The sequence below is a fragment of the Rosa rugosa genome, chromosome 6, assembly GCF_958449725.1.
Source record: "Rosa rugosa chromosome 6, drRosRugo1.1, whole genome shotgun sequence".
NCBI lineage: Eukaryota > Viridiplantae > Streptophyta > Magnoliopsida > Rosales > Rosaceae > Rosa > Rosa rugosa.
Genome location: NC_084825.1, coordinates 50,235,543 through 50,256,070, shown reverse-complemented (window position 1 = coordinate 50,256,070; position 20,528 = coordinate 50,235,543). Strand labels below are relative to the sequence as shown.

Genomic DNA, 20,528 nt, shown 5'->3' with positions numbered 1-20,528 from the left:
ATTTTTTACTTGAGTATTATTCTTTGTTGTGCCTCGATCCCAAGTACCAACCCGTTTTTATTTGACTTCTTTGGGGTTTTCACTTCTTTTTTGCCAAAGCTTGTAGTTTCATAAGAAAATTGCAGTGATTGATGAAAGTCAATTTTCCTAATTCGTCTAAAGCTGGGGTAAGAAATAAATATATGCGATGGAAAATTGGCCAGCCAGATATATCGTTGTTTTAAATTTTTAATCCAAGCTTCTACTACGCAGTAGAGGAATACAAAGCTAGCTTTCATGCAGCACCAACTTTATTAGTTGATACTACTACCAAGTACCAAGTACCAACCCCTTACAAGTCAGGTAGGTATCGCAGTAATTCCGCCACGTGAAGACTATTATGTTTGTAGGTACAACGGCAGCTGTCTACAGAGATAGGCTTTTTCCAGATAGGCATCATGATCATCAATAGACCAGATGGGAGAAGGAAGTTGACAGTACAGTTCGAAAGCTTTCTCTCTCTCTCTTTCTTTTTCTTTTTTGGCTAGCTTCGTTTGCTACGGTGTTCTGCCGTTTCTGCTGTGTTTGGTGTTACCCTACTTCCCTATCCCTTCTTTGTTGTGGCATCGTAGATTAGGACATGTATGGAGTTTGTAAGTATCGCCGTTATATATTCTTTTAGCACCAATTTCTTTGCGCGAACAACAACAAATCATAACCTCCCCTGTACCTTGTTGGAGTTGCCTCACACCACTCATCGATCAACGCTCTCAGACAGTCAGACTGCACCATGAATTAGAGGAAGCATTAATGGGTAGATGCATGCAATCAATAATGAACCTAAGATCGAAAAATTCGTTACTAATAATTCAACCATATGTATTCTGATATACGTACTTCTCACTAGCTAGGTGCCTCCTTTAATGGAGTGGAGCCTTGAAGTTTCGGTAAGTTGGCACAATGGCAGTTGATGAATACACATAACTCATCCCATGCATGCAGTCTGCTACGTTCATTTGATCGATACTATATATATTACTGAGTCTGGTTCTAACTCAATCATCATCCATCGTAGAGGTATTCGATCTATAATTTTTAGTACGTATCATCCCATAAGTTTGTAATGGATTTTCTTTCCGCTGCTTTACCTCCCATAGCAATAAGTTTCGTAGTACTTCTCTTAGCCGTACTTTTTTGGCCGGAGAAGAACAAGAGATACCCCCCAGTTGCCGGAACTGTCTTGCACCAAGTGATTCATTTCCCTAGGCTGCACCATTACCACACTGAGCTTGCATGCAAGTACAAAACTTACAGGATACTTGACTTGTTCAAATACGCGGTCTACACAATAGATCCTGCAAATGTTGAATACATGCTCAAAACAAATGTTGCGAACTATGGCAAGGTATATATGTTATTGAATTGAATATGTTAAAAATGTGCTAATCTGCTAATAATGTGGCAAAACCCAACATATAAAAAAATTTCATTAGATGATGTGACTTATAGTAATTGTCACATAAGGTAAAATGCATGTGATATTCAAAAAATAGTTCACCACTTCACCTAATATTACTTTGTTTGTTATATATGTAGTCATCTCCAATTCTACATGACCATATACTCTGCCTTTTCACTTGTTATGATCAAGTCTTGAACGAGATTTGGTTATACCTTAAAATTTGAATTGTTCATGATTCAGTTATTTTATTTTTATTTTATTTTATTTTTTTATGCGAAAAGACCATATTAAGATAAATGGAAGCCCCAGGAGCATCCACTGTTTACATTGTTCCTGATTCAGTTAAATACTTAAATCCAATTATTCTTTGTTGGGGTTACACCTGCTGAGTCATTAAGTATGGGTTTGAATGTTTGACTGTGATGTCTTTGTTTTCTCCTGCCGTTCATATTGGCTCAAGTCCACCATTTCTTTGTAGGGATTGTACCTGCATAGCATTCTGTCAGATGTTTTGGGAGATGGGATCTTCGCTGTGGATGGGGACAAATGGCGGCATCAGAGGAAGGTATCAAGCTCTCAGTTCTCAACCAAAGTACTTAGGGACTTCAGCAGTGAAATCTTCAAAACAAATGGAGTGAAACTTGCTGGCATAATTCATCAAGCTGCAACCTCCAACAAATCAATGGATATCCAAGTGAGTTTGCAATGTCTCAAGGATCACATACTACATATATTGCACTATACGTTGTATATATATATTGTTTGTCTTGCTGATAGATTAATTACTTGATGTTCGTTTTGTTGGAAGGATTTGTTTATGAAATCAACCTTGGATTCAATCGTCAAAATTCTACTTGATATCGATCTAGGCACCATGTGTGGAACAAATAATGAAGAAAATATCCGGTTTTCCAATGCTTTTGATGATGCAAATGAAGCTACCCTTCATCGTATTTCTGATATCTTCTGGAAGATCAAACGGTTCTTGAACATTGGCAGGGAAGCAGTGCTAAGAAAAAATATGGAGGTGGTGGATCACTTTATATACAAATTAATCAACATAAAGATTGAAACACTCCATAATTCAGGAAATGATGAGCTCTGTGTGAGTTACCTTCCTTTATATTCTAGGTTGAAGTGATATAATATTAATTGATTTGATGTTACTGATATAATGAGAGTGAATGACAGATAAAAAAGAGAGACTTCATCTCAAGGCTTTTGGAAACTAGAGAGACTGATCCAAAATACTTGAGAGATATGGTCCTCAGTTTTATTGTTGCTGGCAAAGACACAACTGCTTCTGCTCTTTCATGGTTTTTTTATATGATGTGCAAGCATCTCGATATACAAGAAAAGATTGCAAAAGAAGTTAGAGAAGTAATAGGTCTGAATAGTACTTCAAGCTCTGATGAAGTTGCAGCCAACCTTACTGAAGAAGCCCTTAGAAAAATGCAATATCTGCAAGCAGCTTTGACCGAGACACTCAGACTCTATCCTACGGTTCCATTGGTAACTTAATTAGCATATTAAATAAATGTCATACATTATATGTCCAAGATCATAATTGCAGTGTTAAGATTCTTTCATAGGATGTTGGATCCAGGATGTGATTTGAATTTGTTTTGCATTACTTCCTCTTAGTTAAGTAATAAGTTTCATACTGTAATTTGTTCATAGGATGCGAGAGTTTGTTTTTCTGATGATACTTGGCCAGACGGACTTAGTGTAAAAAAAGGGGAACTGATAGTATACCAACCTTATTCAATGGGTCGGATGGAGTTTATATGGGGTGATGATGCAGAAGAGTTTCGGCCAGAGAGATGGCTCGACAAAAATGGCAATTTCCAGGAAGAAAGCCCTTTCAAATTCATATCCTTCAATGTAAGTATAAAGAAAAATAATTTGTTATTAATGTTCTGGATAAAATTGCTTAATAATAGTAGTACTCACGATAGTTTATTATTACGCAGGCCGGTCCAAGAATTTGTCTAGGAAAAGAGTATAGTTACATTCAGTTGAAGATCTTTTCTGCTATGCTTATAAGTAACTACATATTCAAGGTTACTGATGAGAAGAAAGTTGTCAATTACAAGACGATGGTCACCCTCCATATTGATGGAGGTCTTCATGTTGATGCCTTTCCAAGAGTTTGAGCATGCAAGATAGTAAGTTTGGTCACCCACTATCAATATTATTTATTGTAGTAGGAAGTGCATCATGTATTAGAGGCTAGCGCTCTTCAATTGGTTTTGTTTTCTTGTTTCTTTGATAGATCAACTCAACAACTTGTGGTCAACAACTTGTACTCAACAACTTCTTGTTGATGACCATTATTGATTTGCTAAATCAAGGTTCAGGCTCAACAACACAAATTGTAATAAAATCATCCTCTGCTTACAAAACGAAAGGAAATACGTGCTTGGACATCATATCATAAAATCATCAAATAAAGTTTGCAACATAAAATAGAATTTGGCAGCCCATTTGAGTAAGCATACTAGCCCAATAGTATTATTTTAGAGAAATAAATTGAAGACTAAGAAATGTTTAATGTTTCTAAATGTGGGATTTTGCCAAAACCCACATATTTTCTCAAGTGATTCAAGGGATTGTGATTGGTGGGCCTACCATGCCACGGGCAGAGTAGCTACACTTACGAATTTCTCATGGTTTTTCACTTCTTTTTGGTCATTGACAATGTTTTTTTTTACTTTGCTTATAAGATAATCTGTCATGATCTTTGTTCTAAAACCAAATCAAATTATGAGATATAAAGAAAGAAATATATGTGAGTGAAGATATATCATTCAATGGTGTATATAGGGTTATATATACAAAGCCTTACACTACTAAATGTGGTATAACACAAGTCATCTTGTTCTTCAAGTATTCTTGACCTACAAGGTTCACAAATCAACAATTCTTGCCCTCCAAATATTCTTATTCTACAAGACTCACAAGTCAATAATTTATATTAGGGGAAAAATGCACGAACAGTGTCTGGAGACTCTGAGGACTGTCAAAATGATACCTGAACTTTCAAACGTATCAATGTGATACCTGGACTTATATTTTCTTGTCAACGTAGTACCTACATCAAATTTCCGTCACGGCACCGTTAAATTTACCACGTGTGAGGCATGTGAGGTACAAAATGAAAATAAAAAGACTGATTTGCCCATAACTGACATTTTAAATTATTTTTTTTTTGGTAAAAACATTTTAATTTTTTTTTTTTGGTAAAAAGACTTATTTGCCTTTAATTTTTTTTCACCCTCCACCTCTCGTCTTCTTCCTCTCCCCTCGATCAACCACTCTCTAAAAAGACTGGTTGGCCTCGCCGATTCCTCCCGCAACAACACCTCAGTACTCCTCGATTTCAGGCACACGGCGCTGACGCTGTTGACCTCTACGAAAGGATTGGCGGCGCACTTCATCACCGATTTCAGATCTTCAACAAGCGAGGCTTCGAGAAGACTCTGTCCTTCATTTTGGAGGACGAAATTACCTGGAAGGCTGTGAACTTAAAAGGGCTTTCTTGCTGGAAAAGGCCTTTATGGTCGAGCCATCTCTCTGGCCTAAACTCCTCTGCATCATCACCCCATATAAATTCCATGGCATAAGGTTGGTATGCCACCATATCTCCTTTTTGGACCGTAAATCCATCTGGCCAAGTATCATCAGAAAAGCAAACCTTTGCATCCTGTGAATGACCCCAAATCTTACAAATTAACTAGTTAAAAAGTAATATAAGCTATTTTAAATCATAACAGCCGATACTGACTGTTATGTTTATCACCTAAAACTTGCATTATGCTTGTACATTGCATTCATGTATTGGATTGTATTAACATGTCATATATTACCACAGGTACTGCAGGGTAGAGTGAGTGTCTCAGTCAAAGCTGCATGGAGATATTGCATTTTGTCAAGGGCTTCTTCAGTAAGGCTGGCTGCAAGTTCATCAATGCTTGAGCTATTATTCAGACTTGTTGCTTCTCTAACTTCTTGTGCAATATTTTTTTGTATATGGCGATGCTTGCAGAGCACATAGAGAAACCACGAAAGATTGGTAGCCACTGTGTCTTTTCCGGCAACAATAAAATTGAGGATCATGTCTTTTAAGTACTTTGGATCAGTTTCTCTCAATTCCAAAAGCCTTGAAATAAAGTCTCTTTTCTTTTACTGCCAATTATCCACATGAATAATAATTACAATGAAACAAATTCTAAATTAATTCAATATAGTTATATAGAACAAACAGATGGCCTGGAAGCAACTCACAGTTGACTCATCTTCTGAACTGTGGACTGTTTCAAGCTTCTTGTTGATCAGTTTATACACAAATTGATCTACCACTTTGATATTATTCCTTAGAACTGCTTCAGATCCAATATTTAAGAACCGTTTTACCTTCCAGAAGGAATCAACATACCGATACAGGGTAATTTCATTTGCTTCATCAAACGCATTGGAAAACCGGATACCTTCTTCATTTGTTCCACACATGGTGTCTAATTCAATATCAAGTAGAATCTTGATGATTGAATCTAGAGATGATCTCATAAACAAGTCCTTCCAACAAACACCAACATTGATTTATTTATCTTTTCAAACAAAAAGCAAAATTAATGTAGCTACAAAAAAAAAAAATATGCATGCTATATGATTGCTGAACATTGGAGCTTACTTGGATCTCTATTGCTCGGTCACAGGTTACAGCTTCATAAATTATCCCAGCAAGTTTCACTGCATTGGTATTGAATATTCCACTGCCGAAGTCTCTCAGCATATTGGTTGAAAACTCAGAGCTTGATGCCCTCCTTTGTTGCTGCCATTTTTCCCCATCCACAGCAAAGATTCCGTCCCCCACAAGATCAGACAAAATGTTGTAGTGATACAATCCCTGCAGCAGGATTTGTCACTTGAATGGCTTATTTCCCTGTTATTTAAAAATTACAACTAGTGGTGTATGTATAATTGTATATATAGTCTTAGCACATTGAATGAACTCAAAATACTGTTCTCTCTCCCATTGAATGACATAAAAACTATCTGAATATTCTCTAATAAATTATGAACCATGAAACTTCTCAAATAAATTGAAAATTTTAATAACATGCCTTGCCATAGTTTGCAAAGTTTGTTTTGAGCATGTATTCAACATTTGCAGGATCTGAGGTGTAAACCTCACTTCTGAAAAAGCCAAGCAACCTGTAAGTTCTGTATTTGCATGCAAGCTCAGTCATGTAATGGTGCAGCCTAGGGACGTTGATCAGTTGGTTTAAGATAGTTCCGGCAACAGGGTGGTATATTTTTTTCTTCTCATTCAATCTTCTGGCATGGGGTCTAATCATAAAGATAGCTAAAACAAATGCTAAACTTAATGCAATGAAAGGTAAAAGGAGTAGAAAGAAAATCCATGACAATCAAGGGACAATTGAAGAACACACTACATGTGGTGGATTAGAGTTTATTTAAAAATAATATGTAGCCACAGGAGAAGAAACACGTGGCCGGATAATCATAGTGGAGGATTTTTAGTGTTTGTGTAACTGTCCCCAAGTTAGGCCTGAAGGGATTGAGCAACAAACAGTTCACATCATTTGTTATAACTTAGCATAAAAAAACTCAGACAAGGCATGGACTCTACATGCTATAATTGGAAGAAAGACAAATTATTGCAGGGCCGACCTTGTCCAGACTTTAGGTTTTTTGAAGAAAAATCAATTTTATAGAAAAGAGTTGAACCCTGACTCTTCATTGCACCGAGTCTACTGATCAAATGTAGATATTAATGCAAAGATAAACGCCAATAAAATGCATACAAAATTCAAAAAAAGTACTTATAAGCCTAATGTTTTGCTATATAATACCTACCAGACAGGTTCAGTGTAAATAAATTCATGACCATCATCCAAAAAAAAAATAAAAATAAATAAATTCATGACCGAGAACCTGCAAAACAAGATATATTAATCCTAATCTAAGAGCATGCATATTATAACATACCTCAGGAAATTTCTTCCAGCAAAAGAGTTGATACCTCTTAGATGTTTGAATAACCATAACCATTGTGATTCTCAGAGAGCAGGATTTTAAATTTTTTTTTTTTTTTTTTTTATAGGAGAGAGAGCAAGATGATGAGAAAGTTTCTCATCGTCTTGCACATGATTCAATTTGCTTGAAAAGAAAAATACACACTCCCAAACTCTGCTAGTCTGTAAATTTATACTGTTAGTCTGTAATTCAGTGAAGTACATGCCTTCCTATCTTTACATCATGATATCATCATTCAACTGATACAAAAACCCATAATACTTTCTCCGTGACAGCATTAGGCGATTTAAACAGAGGTCAAGAACAACATCATTTATTCAATCATACTTGAGCCTAGCACGACCTTTTCATCCCTCTTTCCTTTCACTAATGACTCAATTCTCTTCCCATCACTGCTGTACAAGTCCAAGTAATAATATCTCTTCCCAAAGAGATTTACTCCATCATCTAAGATTCCTACTTTTCCAGTACCCCTTAATCATCAAGTTCCAAGAAACAAAATTCCTATCTGACATTTCATTGAACAACTTGCACTGAAGTTTACAACTCAACAACCCGCATGCAGAAAGCAGAATACTAATGTCAAATCCGTACTTAATTAGCAAGATTTATGAGTTTCTGAAAGCCAAAATGCTAATGTCAACCACCATACAGAGCAACAAGCATGGAAAGCAAAGACTAGCTTACAGTTTATAAGATTTTAATATTTTCAGCATACTTCCAAAGGTTTGGAATTCAAGGAAAAAATCGCAAGCATGACTAAGTTGGACAAAAAAAGAAAGAGAGGAGCAACTGTCTCAAAGAAAACCTTCAACCCTGCGTCCGGCTTTTACATCCCGGTATATAGAGAGTGCTTCTTCCATGATTTGAGCACGAGCCAGCTTTTCAGCTCTCTCTTTCCTGGATGGATAGGAAAACAGGAGATATCTCACTTTTGGACATTCACCATTAACCTTGCTCAACTTCTCGCAGACACCTGGAGCCACCCTAGGATCATATCCAGCAGAAGCAAGCAACAACAATCCAATTTCAACCGCTTCCATTTCCATCCTACCAAACGCAAAGCCATCAGCTGATTGATTAACCACTAAGACTTTGAAATATTGACAAGCAAACATAATAGAGAGAAAAGTTATATAAACACAACAATGACAACATCCAAAATGATTGACCCTTGGATTCAGGAAAACTAGACTGCTAGCGTACTTATTCATCAACTATGAGGTAAGTATCAAGTATATTCCCATCATTATCACACTTGACAGTGCATAATTGAGATCAAAGAAACATATCATTAACAAGTTACGAAAGGTAAAATTAGATCACATTAATAGAACCCGAATTGGAATTTTAACTTGAGCACCAATCTACTGCTTCTGAGACTGAAAGTCCTAAAAGGAATGCTTCCATAGTTCTATCTGCAGGCTGCAAGGGTCTAACCAATGTAACAAAGTAAGCATGACCAAGTTTTAGATGTTTAAGCATGCATAACAATTTTCTTTAAACATTCGATCTATTAGGATAATTGAAAATGTTTTGAAACTTAAATCCTCTTAATACATTCACCTAAAATTTCAGTAGTGGAGAAACGCTATCTCCTGTTCTTTGTGGAAAAAATAAATGTACCTTAGGGATAAAGGAAGCCTCGACAAAACATCCGGCAATCTGTCGGTTAACCTGATTGAGTACTGTGCAGGCAGAAAGGTTAGGTGTCCAGTCAGATAGTTCATCATTAGCCTTATGAGAATCCACATGTTCTTAGTAAAAGCCTCTGCAGTATGTCGAGCCACAGCATGCCCAACCTGACAAGTGTATATCAAATCTTCATACCATCATACGCAAAAGTGTACTGTGCATTAGCATTGGTACATCAATGGTTAGACGAGCACCCTGCAACTGTAGAATACTAGAGCGGCTCCATGTCAAACTAGTTCACTACTATCCGGAGTTAGTCTACTAGGACATGGAGCTCATCGATCTACTTTTGATACATTAATGTACTCTACACGAACTGATCATCATATAACAAACACATATAACTACAATCAAGTAATTAATCAATTCTCCATACATACCTGATGACCAATTACTGCAGCTACCTCCGCATCACTCTCAAAATGATCAAGCAACCCTGAAAAGACCACAATCTTCCAACCAGGTCAAGTGGTAAACAAATCGCGGCAACGTCTTTCGGACTTTCCAGCACCAAAATCTCCCAGTCCAAACCATCCAAATGCGAAGTGGCGCCACCCTTCTTCTTCCTACTACTCTGCTCATGGCTGTGGTAATTTCGTTCTACCACTGCTTGTAGCTGTTTGGTTCTTATGAATCTTGATCTGTTATTGTACGCTTCTACTGCGTTTGATATACTGCTCGACTGGTAAATCCCCCAAAAGGGTAGCCCAGCTTTACCTGCTTGACTGGTAAATCCCCTAAAAGGGTAACCCAACTCTCAGTTTCTTGGTGAATCTTTGTTATTGTTACTATCAGTGCTCTATTGCTTTTCGATCTGTGCAAGATTCATTCTTTTCTAGTCAACTCATCATGGCTGTGGTTCAATCTCCTATTCACTCCTTATTGACAAACCGTCAGGCACTAGTCGGGCGGTGGCTAGGGGACTAGCGCTCAGACGTCTAGGCGGTTCTAATTTTTTAATTTTTAATTTATTTTTATAGCATATAAAAATATAAAAATATATAGACTTGAAGGATTTTTTTTTAGGAAGATATATAAAGACTTACTATAATTTATAGATAAGAATTTTATAAGAATATAATTTATTCCCGTTTCCAATTCCGGTCAAACACATGACATGATGGGTTTCCTATTCAAGTTGAACACAAACTCAAGTACTCAACAGACAACTTGGATACCCAGAAAAAAAAAACATGGAGAACCCAACAAATTACACCGTCAAACTCGATAGATTAATCTTGTTCCCTATCCACTTCTCTCCTATTCTCGTCTGCTCGCTCCGATCGACCATCGTGCACAATAATTTAACCAAGGTGAGCTCTAATCCTCTCTTTCTCTTCCCCTTTCACACTTTTTGTCAAGCATGAAAAGCCATAGCTAGCTATCTCCACCGCTACCTCAGTTTCACGATCAGAATTGGTTTGATAGTTCAATTTGGATTTTGCGACGATGACTTCAGTTTACAGTGGGAATTTGGATTCGTGAGTGAATGGCAGGGATCTTGAAGATCAGTTTCTAATGTTTGTCGTTCTTTGCAAATCGCCTAAACAGCCCGCCTAGCGTCTAACTACTCGGCCGCCCAGGCGCCTAGTCGCCCTCCTAGGCTGCCCCGGCGGCCGCCCAACTCCACCAATCCGCCCAACTCTGCCGACTTGGCATTCCTTGACTCGGAGAGCCACCGCCTAGCGCCTGGGCGGCCGAGTTTTAGAACACTGCTTATTGAGTATGATAATTGTTCGTCTTGAAGATGGTAAATACATTACTTGGAGTTTTGAGTATGATACCTTTTCAGTTATCACCCTAGGATCTTCTGTTGATCGAGTCATCAACTGTTCATCTTGAATTATTGCTCTCAGGATTACATGCATTGTTGGTGCATGTCAATTTCTTCATGATCATGCAGATATCTGATTATTCGTTTAAAGCCACACGTGGACAACTTTGGGTTATTGCTCTCAGGATTACATGCATTATTGGTGCATGTTAATTTCTTCATGATCATGCAGATATCTGATTATTCGTTTCAAGCCATACACGTGGACAACTTTGGGTGACATGGAGCCTGTGTGGCTGTGAGGCATGCACACGTGGGTAACCCACTCTGATACGATGATAAAATAATCTAAGTTTCACATCCAAAACTAATTGGCAATTGATGGAGTGGCCCAAACCCTTATAAATCCATAGGCAAGGTCCCATTTTTAAGGTCTCATTTTTCTCATGTGGGATGTATATATTCTCAACACGCCCCCGCACGTGTGGTGAATTTTCAAGCCATACACGTGGACAACTTTGGGTGACGTGGAGCCCGTGTGGCCTCGAGGCATGCACACGTGGAATAACCCTCTCTGATACCATGATAAAGTAATCTGGGCAATGAATGGAGTGGCTCAAGCCTTATAAACTCATAGGCAAGGTTCCATTTTTCTCATGTGGGATGTATATATTCTCAACACAACTTACAGAAAACTTCAAGGCTCCACTCCATTAAAGGAGGAGGCACCTAGCTAGTGAGAACATTGTACGTATATCAAAATAAATGTGGTTGAATTATTGAAACGAATTTTTCGATCTTAGGTTCATTATTGATTGCATCTACCCATTGCTTCCTCTCATTCATATCATGCATGGTGCAATCTGGGGGCGTCGATCGATGAATGGTGTGAGGCAATTCCAACAACGTACGGGGGAGGTTATGATTTGTTGTTCTTCTCCACGCAAAGAAATTGGTGCTAGCTAAAAGAATATATAACGGCGAAACTTACAAAGTCCATACATGTTCTAATCTACGATGCCATAACAAAGAAGGGATAGGGAAGTGAGGTAACACCAAAACACAGTAGAAATGGCAAAACACCGTAGCAAACGAAGTTATACACGAGAGAGAGAGAGAGAGAGAGAGAGAGAGAGAGAGAGAGAGAGAGAGAGAGAGAGAGAGAGAGAGAGAGAGAGAGAGAGAGAGAGAGAGAGAGAGAGAGAGAGAGAGAGAGAGAGAGAGAGAGAGAGAGAGAGTTTTTGAACTGCATTGACTTGATGCATAAACTCTCGCAAGCGTACGAATCGTGTCAAGATAGGGAAGTATTAAACCAAAAATTATCGTACCACGGGGATTAGTGGCTAACCCACAATCCTTGGGTAGTCGGAACTAAAGTCATTTATCATGCAAAAGAAGAACAAAATAAACAAAAATTCTACTCTAAGGCACCAAGCCTTAGTAATGCTCGGCTTTGATTTTCACCAAAGACTAATCAAAACTAAGAGCCTAGTGGTGGATATGCACAATTGAGTGGAAGAGTTTAATGTTTGGGGGTTGATTCTAACTTAACAAATAGTAATGAAATGTAAAGAAATAAAAATAAAAATGAAATGTAAACAATAAAAATGAGAATGCCAAGTGTTAGGGAGGTTCCTTTACTAAATCTCATGTGTCGGAAGCTAATCTAATGTAGATGCAAATCTCCTACATTGGCGGTAGTCGTATCCAAGGCGGTTCAAGCTAGGCTCAAGGACCGAAATTCCCTTATATGGTATTCCTACTCCGGTTCAAGGGTCGTAGGAACTCACTTGACATGAATTAGAGCCGGTTCAAGGGTCTCTAATTCACATCAAGAGGCCTAGAGATCGAGGAATTAGACTACTAAGCGACCCGCCCGCGCAATTACGCAACGGGTGTAAATCACCATGCTTATAACCCCTCGAATACGAAATTGAAGGTTTCTAGCTTAGGAATTAGAGGGGGTCAAGCCTCTAACTCCGTCCTAGACATGCTCAAAATACACACCCTCGAGTTGACTAAGCTCCTAGACATGCATTTCAACCCAACAATAATTGATATAAGCATCCATCATATGAAAATTTCATATTACATTAAATTAAACATCTTTTACACAAAATTTGGGTTAGAGACACAACCCTAACTCCCAACAAGAAAATTACTCACAACCCATAAATATGAACATCAAAGATACAAAATTCAAAGGGAAAAGAGTATAGAAGTGTAGGAGAAAACAAGGATAGTCACAAATAGCTAAAAAGCTAGCATGACTAGCCTTGAATTATAACTCCCACAAAATACTCAAATATTGAATCTTGTAGAGGTTGAGCCCCTTGATGGATCCTTGAAGTTTTGTGTGAGTCGTCCTTCAAATCTCAAAATAAAATAGAAAGAAAAGAGAAAAAATAGAGGGGAAGAATAGGAAAGATAGCAGCCCAAAAGGGCTGCCTCTGTTTTTTGGTGGTGCGGGGCTCTCTGTTATTTGGGTCTGTTAGGTCTCGGTGTTGTTAAGAGATAAAACAGTGATGGGTTTTAATTATGTGTGGCTGGCGTGAGAGAATGAGATTGGGTGATGATGAGGTGTCAGAACCTGATTGGTCCCAAAGAAGAGAAAGAAAATGGTCCTGGCGTGCAAGAGTAACAAAGGTTATGGATTGCCATGTGTCATCATTTAATTGGCTAACTTAATTAAACATAATGTTTAATTGCTGCACATCTCACGTGATGATGGCACTGATGCCAAACTTCAGTGATTAATTAATGAAATCAATCTTTTCTTCATTTGTTAATTATTTGCTCTGATTTCGCTCTATTTTCTTCCGATATCTGTGACTCCGCTTATTTTCTACAAAATAAATAAAAATAGATTAATTACATATTAATTGACTTGAAGTTTAGCCTAATTCTCGTGTTTTAGATACAATTACATGTGTTTGGACTCAAAATGAGCATTTTGGCATAACAAGGCGTGTCTTGGAGAAATTGAGTTAATGTCAGTGGCTCAAGTTATATATTGTCGACTAGTTCGAAATATATTATTTAGAGGCTAAATAAAGCCTACTTGCAGAATTATGGAAGATTATGCGAACTGCAAAAAAAGGAAATGATGGAAGCATGGAAATGAAAAGTCAACTTTAGCACATTTTCCTACTTCGGCTAGGAGAAACCGAGCTAAACAAGGAAGGAGGGGCGGCAGACTAACCAAACAACACAATTCAACAACAATCTCTAAGATTATCCAAGCCTCTCTAGAGCAACCCCTCTCTAATAGCAGCTCCTCTCCTTCTCTTACCGGTGATCACACTCCAGTCCTAGTCTTCTCAAGAGCCGACTGTCAGTGCCACCAAGCCCTCTGTCAATGTGCTTTGGTCCTAGTCTCCTCGGGAGCCGACTGTAGTACCACGACCACAATGGTTACGGAACCAGCTAAGTAAGGGTAACGCCCTCGCAAACCAGCTAAGCTAAAGTCACGCTTTGGAAAGTTCTCTCTACTTCCCGGTGATTTCGCTCTGCTTAACCTACAACGTTGAGTATCGACTTGGTAACACAAGATAAAGTCCTCACCACGAGGCACAGAAGACCCCCACGACGAGGTTGGTGCTCTCCTCGTCTACAGTCGCTCAAAAGAAGTCAGGTCAAGGGACACCCCCAACGACCGCACCCGAACGGTGATGGCACGCCCACGCAGAAAAAAGACTGTTGACCCGCTGCAACAAAACTGGAGCCAAACAACATGCATTGAAATGTGTGTAATCAGCTGTCAACTTCTCCAACCTTAAGTACCTCTCTATTAGACTGCTTATACTTAGGACTTTTTGGGCCCAAATCTCGTCTAAACTATAGCCCAGACAGCCTTCCACCTAAATACACCCCTGCTCTCTAACCATATGAATGCTTCTCCAAGAATAAGATGTTGAGTTAGCTAGGTCCACTAATAAAGTTGGTGCTGCATGAAAGCTGGCTTTGTATTCCTCTACTGCGTAGTAGAAGCTTGGATTAAAAATTTAAAACAACGATATATCTGGCTGGCAATTTTCCATTGCATATATTTGTTTCTTACCCCAGATTTAGACGAATTAGGGAAATTGACTTTCATCAATCACTATAATTTTCTCATGAAACTACAAGCTTTGGCAAAAAAGAAGTGAAAACCCCAAAAAAGTCAAATAAAAACGGGTTGGTACTTGGGATCGAGGCACAACAAAGAATAATACTCAAGTAAAAAATGTTTAATGTTTTCTTCCTCTTTAATTTCTTTTTTTTTTAATAAACATCATCATAGAGATTTTCATTATAAAAGGTCAGGCCAGAGTAGCCATTACATACCCTCCCGGTGCCATCTATAGACAGACAGAGAGTTGTGAAGGTAACACGGTGGTACATAGGATAGGTCTACTCATTTGACATGTCTTGCTCACTTATTCAAAGCAAGCCTATTCAATTATGAAACAGTTAGCATAGTAATAGGCTAAATTTAAACCAAACTAAAATTTCTCTTTGCCCTTTAAGCTAGGGCTAGGAGGCTTGCCCGAGTAGAGCGTGCTCAACACCTCCTCAACAGGTACCTTCTTGGATTTCGGTGGATTCTTGTTCCTAGACCCAAGAGGGCGGCCTCTCTTCTTTTTGGTAGCTGCTTGTTCAGATTGAGTGCCCTCCCTTGGCATCAGTACTTCCGCAGGCACAAGCATGCCTCCTAGTGCTTCTATCAATCCCAACGACTTTGCAGTAAAACGCAAAGCAGGGATCTTCGCCTTTTTGAGAGGCAAGCTAGGATCTCCCTTCCTCTCAATGCCATCATTCAGCAGGAATTTTAGTTTCTTTGGAGAAGCAAAGGGTGAAGAAGGTCTACCTCGCTTTAACGATTCCTGTGACTCCTTCTCTTGGGGCAGAACCTGCTCTTCGTCAAAAGGGACCAGTGCAAGTGCCTTATCACTTGCCTCAGTATTTTTTAGCTGTGCACTGTGAAGAATCACCGGTTTCCGCTGTTTGGTGACATCCTTGGTGCCAAAGAGATTGCGAGCCAGTGGTGGCAAAATCGGGGTTTGTATGCCCTTGAAACGAAAAGTCCCATTGTGAAACATGCCACTTGCAACACTCTGAAAAGGGTTAGGCAGATCCAGTTTTGTTCCTTCTTTCATTTGCTCATCTTGCAGTAGATCAGACTGGGCTGCCATCCGACATGTACCAATCTCGTGAAGGATTAAGTGGCACATCTGACAGACTCCATTCAGATTTTCAAAGAAATAAGATATCTCCTCCACAATGCCAGGAGCTAACTTTAGAGTTCTTTTTAGGAAGAAAGGTCTGGAGATCTCATGGGAGACGCGAACCCTAATTTTGCCAGTATTGTCAAAGAGCTTCTTGTCAATATCAAGAAATTTACCAGCCACGGATGCCACGATGATAATGGTTTGTTTCACCTCCAACGCCGGCGGGATATTTTCGATCCGGACCCAAAAGAAGAGAGAGTCCATCTTCAACGCACCGGGAGCCATTAGACCATCATACTCCTGTATAATCATCGGTGCACGATTAAAGTACCAGGGTCCTCCCCTCAGCATCCTATTTCGATCCTTCCTGAGATCAAACGCAAACACAAAGTTTTTGTGGCCACGTTCCTGGATTTTGAAACGACCATCAAGAACCCACACCCTCCGGAAGTGGCGTTGGAGGTCAGGGGGAGCAAACGGTTTCGCCGTCAGAGGCTTCGCTAGCAGCAAAGATTGGGAGATGCGCTGTGGTGCAGATCCAAGCAAACGAGATATGTCTACGACATCCTCCCCCGCCAGAGCCAGGGACGTCGCAAAACTGGCAGTCACCGCATCAATGGAAGAGGCCATTCTGAGAGAGGATCAACAGCGGGAAGGACGATCCCAATGAGCACAAGACAACGACGTAGGTCGCTGTATTTAGGTTTAGGGTTTGAGAGCGTCAGAGCGGCGCCTTAGTTTGAGACCTATATATGCTTGGCTATTTGAAAGATGTCTAAGAAAAAGACTGTAATTTTGAGCTCACTCTATTTGAAGAATTAAAACAAAACAGTTACTAAAAATAAATAAAAATTCTGTATCGTCACATGATTGTCCTTTTTCAATTATTATATTCTATCTTCTACTTTTTTTTTTTTTTGAATAATTCTATCTTCTACTTATACATTCCTATATAAAAAATATATATATAAAAATAAAAAATAAATAATAATAAAATAATAATAATAATTTATAAAATAGAGAAAATAAGGTTGTGGACTTGTGATGAAGTAATGGCCCAACCTGAAATTAGAGAATTATAAAACTATTGGGATAAATATGGTTACTCAAATGAGCTGCTAATATCTATTTTACGCTCTACATTAGGGGTTAATGGGTCGGGTCATCTATAAATGGGTCTCTAAAATATTTGCTAGTTGGTAGCTCTCAGTATTATGCTGCCAAAAACAACAGCAAAATTCGGAAGGAAAAAGAAAAACAGATTAAAGACTTTAGTCCAAAATAGGAAAAATAGAGGGTTGTGGTGAAGCAAGGTCCAATAGAAATGAGAGATACTAATGGGCTAGTATGGTTTACTCAAATGAGCTTCTTATATTAGAAAATTACACACAAATGTCAGTTTGAAACTTAAATTAGTCATAAGGCCACTAAAGTTTTCTTGTACACATAAGGCCACTTGTATCTTTAAATTATTTACACCCTGACAATTTTACCCCTCGTGGAAGAAAACTAACTCCATGATCTGTCTCTGGCCAAAAGAAAAAGAAATTCTCTCTCTCTCTCTCTCTCTCTCTCTCTCTCTCTCTCTCTCTTTCCCCAATCTCTCTTCTTCTTCTCTTCCCTCTGCAATCACTGGAAAGCATCAATTTCGGCCACCATCTCTCATCACCGTCACCATCAATTTAACCACAACACAAACCCGACCAAAGCCCAGCCACCCCATCGCCGATTAAGGCTCCGGTCACCGCCTTGTAGGTTTTGTTTTATCAAGGCAAATCGGACATGCATTGTAGCCTTTGACTATACTCCCTGAAAGTTTACCATACGCTGGAAAATCATTGATTGTCCAGAATAGTAGAGCCCTAAGAGTAAAAGTTTCATTTTTGATGGCATCGTAAACTCCATTCACCCCTTCCCATAGCAGCTTTAAGTCATCTATTAATGGTTCAAGGTAAACATCGACGTCGTTTCCTGGTTGTTTAGGGCCCGATATCAATAAGGTAAGCATCATGTGTTTCCTCTTCATTACCAACCATGGAGGTAGATTATAGGTTACCAAAATAACGGGCCAACAACTATACTTGCTGCTTAAGGAGCTAAAGGGATTGAACCCATCCGATGACAATGCAAGTCGTAGGTTTCGTAGCTCATTACCAAAATCTGCCCATTTTTCATCTACCAACTTCCAAGCCGCAGAATCTGCAGGATGGCGAATTAAGCCATCCTTGTTTCTCTCGGTGGCATGCCAAGTTAAGGCCTTTGATGTTTCAGTTGATTGAAACATTCTTTTGAACCTAGGAATAGGAGGGAAATACCATAACACTTTTGTGGGGACTCCCTCTCTTTCTTTCTTGTTTTTGCATATTTTCCACCTAGATGTACCACATGTAGGACAAATAGTGTCATCGGCATATTGTTTTCTGTACAGAATACAGTCATTAGGGCAGGCATGTATTTTGGTGTAATCCATTCCTAATGCACTCAAACTCTTCTTTGCTTCGTACACAGAGGAAGGTATCTCGTTTCCTTCCGGCAGATACTCAGCAAAGGCAATCAACCAGTCCGAGTAAGCCGAATCACTCATCCCATGCTTGGCTTTCAAGTTGTAAAGCCTCACAAGCACATTCATCTTGGTGTGCCTATTGCAACCAGGGTACAAGGGTTTGTTGGCATCGTCAACAAATTTCTTGAATTCATTACACTCACTCGAAAGCTCCTCATCCTCATCACCTTCCAACTCCACATCACTATCTAATTGTACTTCATAATCTGCCCTCATGTTACCCTGTACAGAGTCAGATTCAATTGGCTCTGATTCAAGACTTTCACTATCCGTATATGATCCCGACTCCACTACAACCTCCCCATGTTCTGTCCATTTCACATAATCTGTGTTAATCCCATTTACAAACAAGTGATCCTTTATCACTTGTGCAGAAAAATCTTTCACATTTCCACACTTTGTGCAAGGACAACAAATACGGTTAGGGTCTCTAGCATTTCCCAAAGCAAACTGACAAAACTCTGCCACCCCTAACTTATATTCATGAGATCTCCTATCAGCATGCACCCATGACCTATCCATCTACATTAAACAAACACCACAAACCAAAACTACGTCATCGAGCAACAAAACCCCAATCACATATCCTGCATGCATTCACTAAGTTCCATAAACTCTACCAATTCAAACTCTGGTACTCTTAATCACTGACAGCAGTTTATTTACATATATACATGTCCAATATCAGGCAATGAAAAAAAAATATCAACATATATTCAGGCTAAGCAAATTCAATAACAAGGACAAAACAGAATAGCATAATATATAAAGAAAAACAAATTTGTCTGACATTTAGGGTAAGAAAATCCAATAACAACACAGAACAGTATACCACAATATATGAAGAAAAACAAATCGATACAAATTTAGGCTAAGCAAATCCAAAAACAAAAATGCAAAAAAAAAAAAAAAAAAAAATATTAAAGGAGGTCCATGAACAAACACATATCATATTCTCCATTGGGAAAAGCTATGCTAAAACAACATCCAAACAATTCTCCAATAAGAACATTAACTGCAGATGTAGTATATATGAACCAAACCAGTCCTATACACATTCCACCTGAACAAATCCAATGATACCATGATATATATTAAGCATAGAACAATAGATTTCAACAAATTAAAGATTCAAAACAAATTTAATAGCAGTCCACAAATTCAACAGTGAAGCTCACAGTACTCACCAATCCAGCTCCAGCAATGAATACAAACAATAGCAGTGAAGCTCAGTGCACGAGTCCAACTCACTCTACAGCTTCTTCCAACTCCACCAGATATGCCTTAATTGTGCGGCTGCTGAGAATAATAAACAAGGCCATCAGATTTAGGAAGAAAGGTCAACAACTCCTACCTTCCATAATGCATGACTAGACAAGACCTAAATGAAATTTGTTCAAAAAACCACCAGCGCTTACTACTCAAAGGCTATAGTTTTTTTGTAACCTATTGGCATTCTTGAATAAAGACTAGAATCTGCAGGATTTGGAAGCTTGTACAACATGTTTTGTTAAATGCTGGCAATTCTAGATATTAGTAGTGTTGCTAAGCTGTTGTTTCTTTAAATGAGGACTTTAAAAATACTTTCAGTCAAGGTCCCTAACGGCCTTGGGAGGGAGTAGAGTTTAAGTGGCTTAAATTTAACATTTGAAGTCACAATATTGAACTTTCAAAAGCAACAACATTGACCCTAGACTGAAACAGTTTCGATGTATAGTCTATGAGACCACTCTTGGTAACCGGATGACAGTTCTACATCTTTTATGTCTTCTAAGTTCAGTA

At 38.7% G+C, this 20,528-nt stretch overlaps 2 protein-coding genes and 1 pseudogene across 2 annotated transcripts; 1 reads left to right on the top strand and 2 right to left on the bottom strand.

Annotated features, from left to right (window-relative positions):
* The first annotated feature begins 1,102 nt into the window (after window positions 1–1,102).
* LOC133716957 (cytochrome P450 704C1-like) lies at window positions 1,103–3,664 on the top strand. Its single transcript, XM_062143585.1, has 6 exons — window positions 1,103–1,384; window positions 1,920–2,135; window positions 2,250–2,546; window positions 2,633–2,953; window positions 3,122–3,325; window positions 3,415–3,664. Exons 1-6 carry the CDS (start codon window positions 1,103–1,105, stop codon window positions 3,595–3,597), a joined length of 1,503 nt encoding a protein of 500 aa, XP_061999569.1. The 3' UTR covers window positions 3,598–3,664.
* Window positions 3,665–4,256: 592 nt separating this feature from the next.
* LOC133718408 (cytochrome P450 704C1-like) lies at window positions 4,257–11,140 on the bottom strand (annotated as a pseudogene).
* A 6,784-nt stretch (window positions 11,141–17,924) lies between these two features.
* Window positions 17,925–19,268, bottom strand: LOC133716956 (uncharacterized). Its single transcript, XM_062143583.1, has one exon. It carries the CDS (start codon window positions 19,266–19,268, stop codon window positions 17,925–17,927), a length of 1,344 nt encoding a protein of 447 aa, XP_061999567.1.
* Window positions 19,269–20,528: the final 1,260 nt, after the last annotated feature.

Excerpts from the sequence above, each read along its gene's own strand:
- LOC133716957 (XM_062143585.1), top strand. The coding sequence starts at position 1,103 with ATGGATTTTCTTTCCGCTGCTTTACCTCCCATAGCAATAAGTTTCGTA. Across the intron at positions 1,385-1,919 it reads ATGTTGCGAACTATGGCAAG|GGATTGTACCTGCATAGCAT; the intron begins GTATATATGTTA and ends ATTTCTTTGTAG. Across the intron at positions 2,547-2,632 it reads CAGGAAATGATGAGCTCTGT|ATAAAAAAGAGAGACTTCAT; the intron begins GTGAGTTACCTT and ends AGTGAATGACAG.
- LOC133716956 (XM_062143583.1), bottom strand. The coding sequence starts at position 19,268 with ATGGATAGGTCATGGGTGCATGCTGATAGGAGATCTCATGAATATAAG.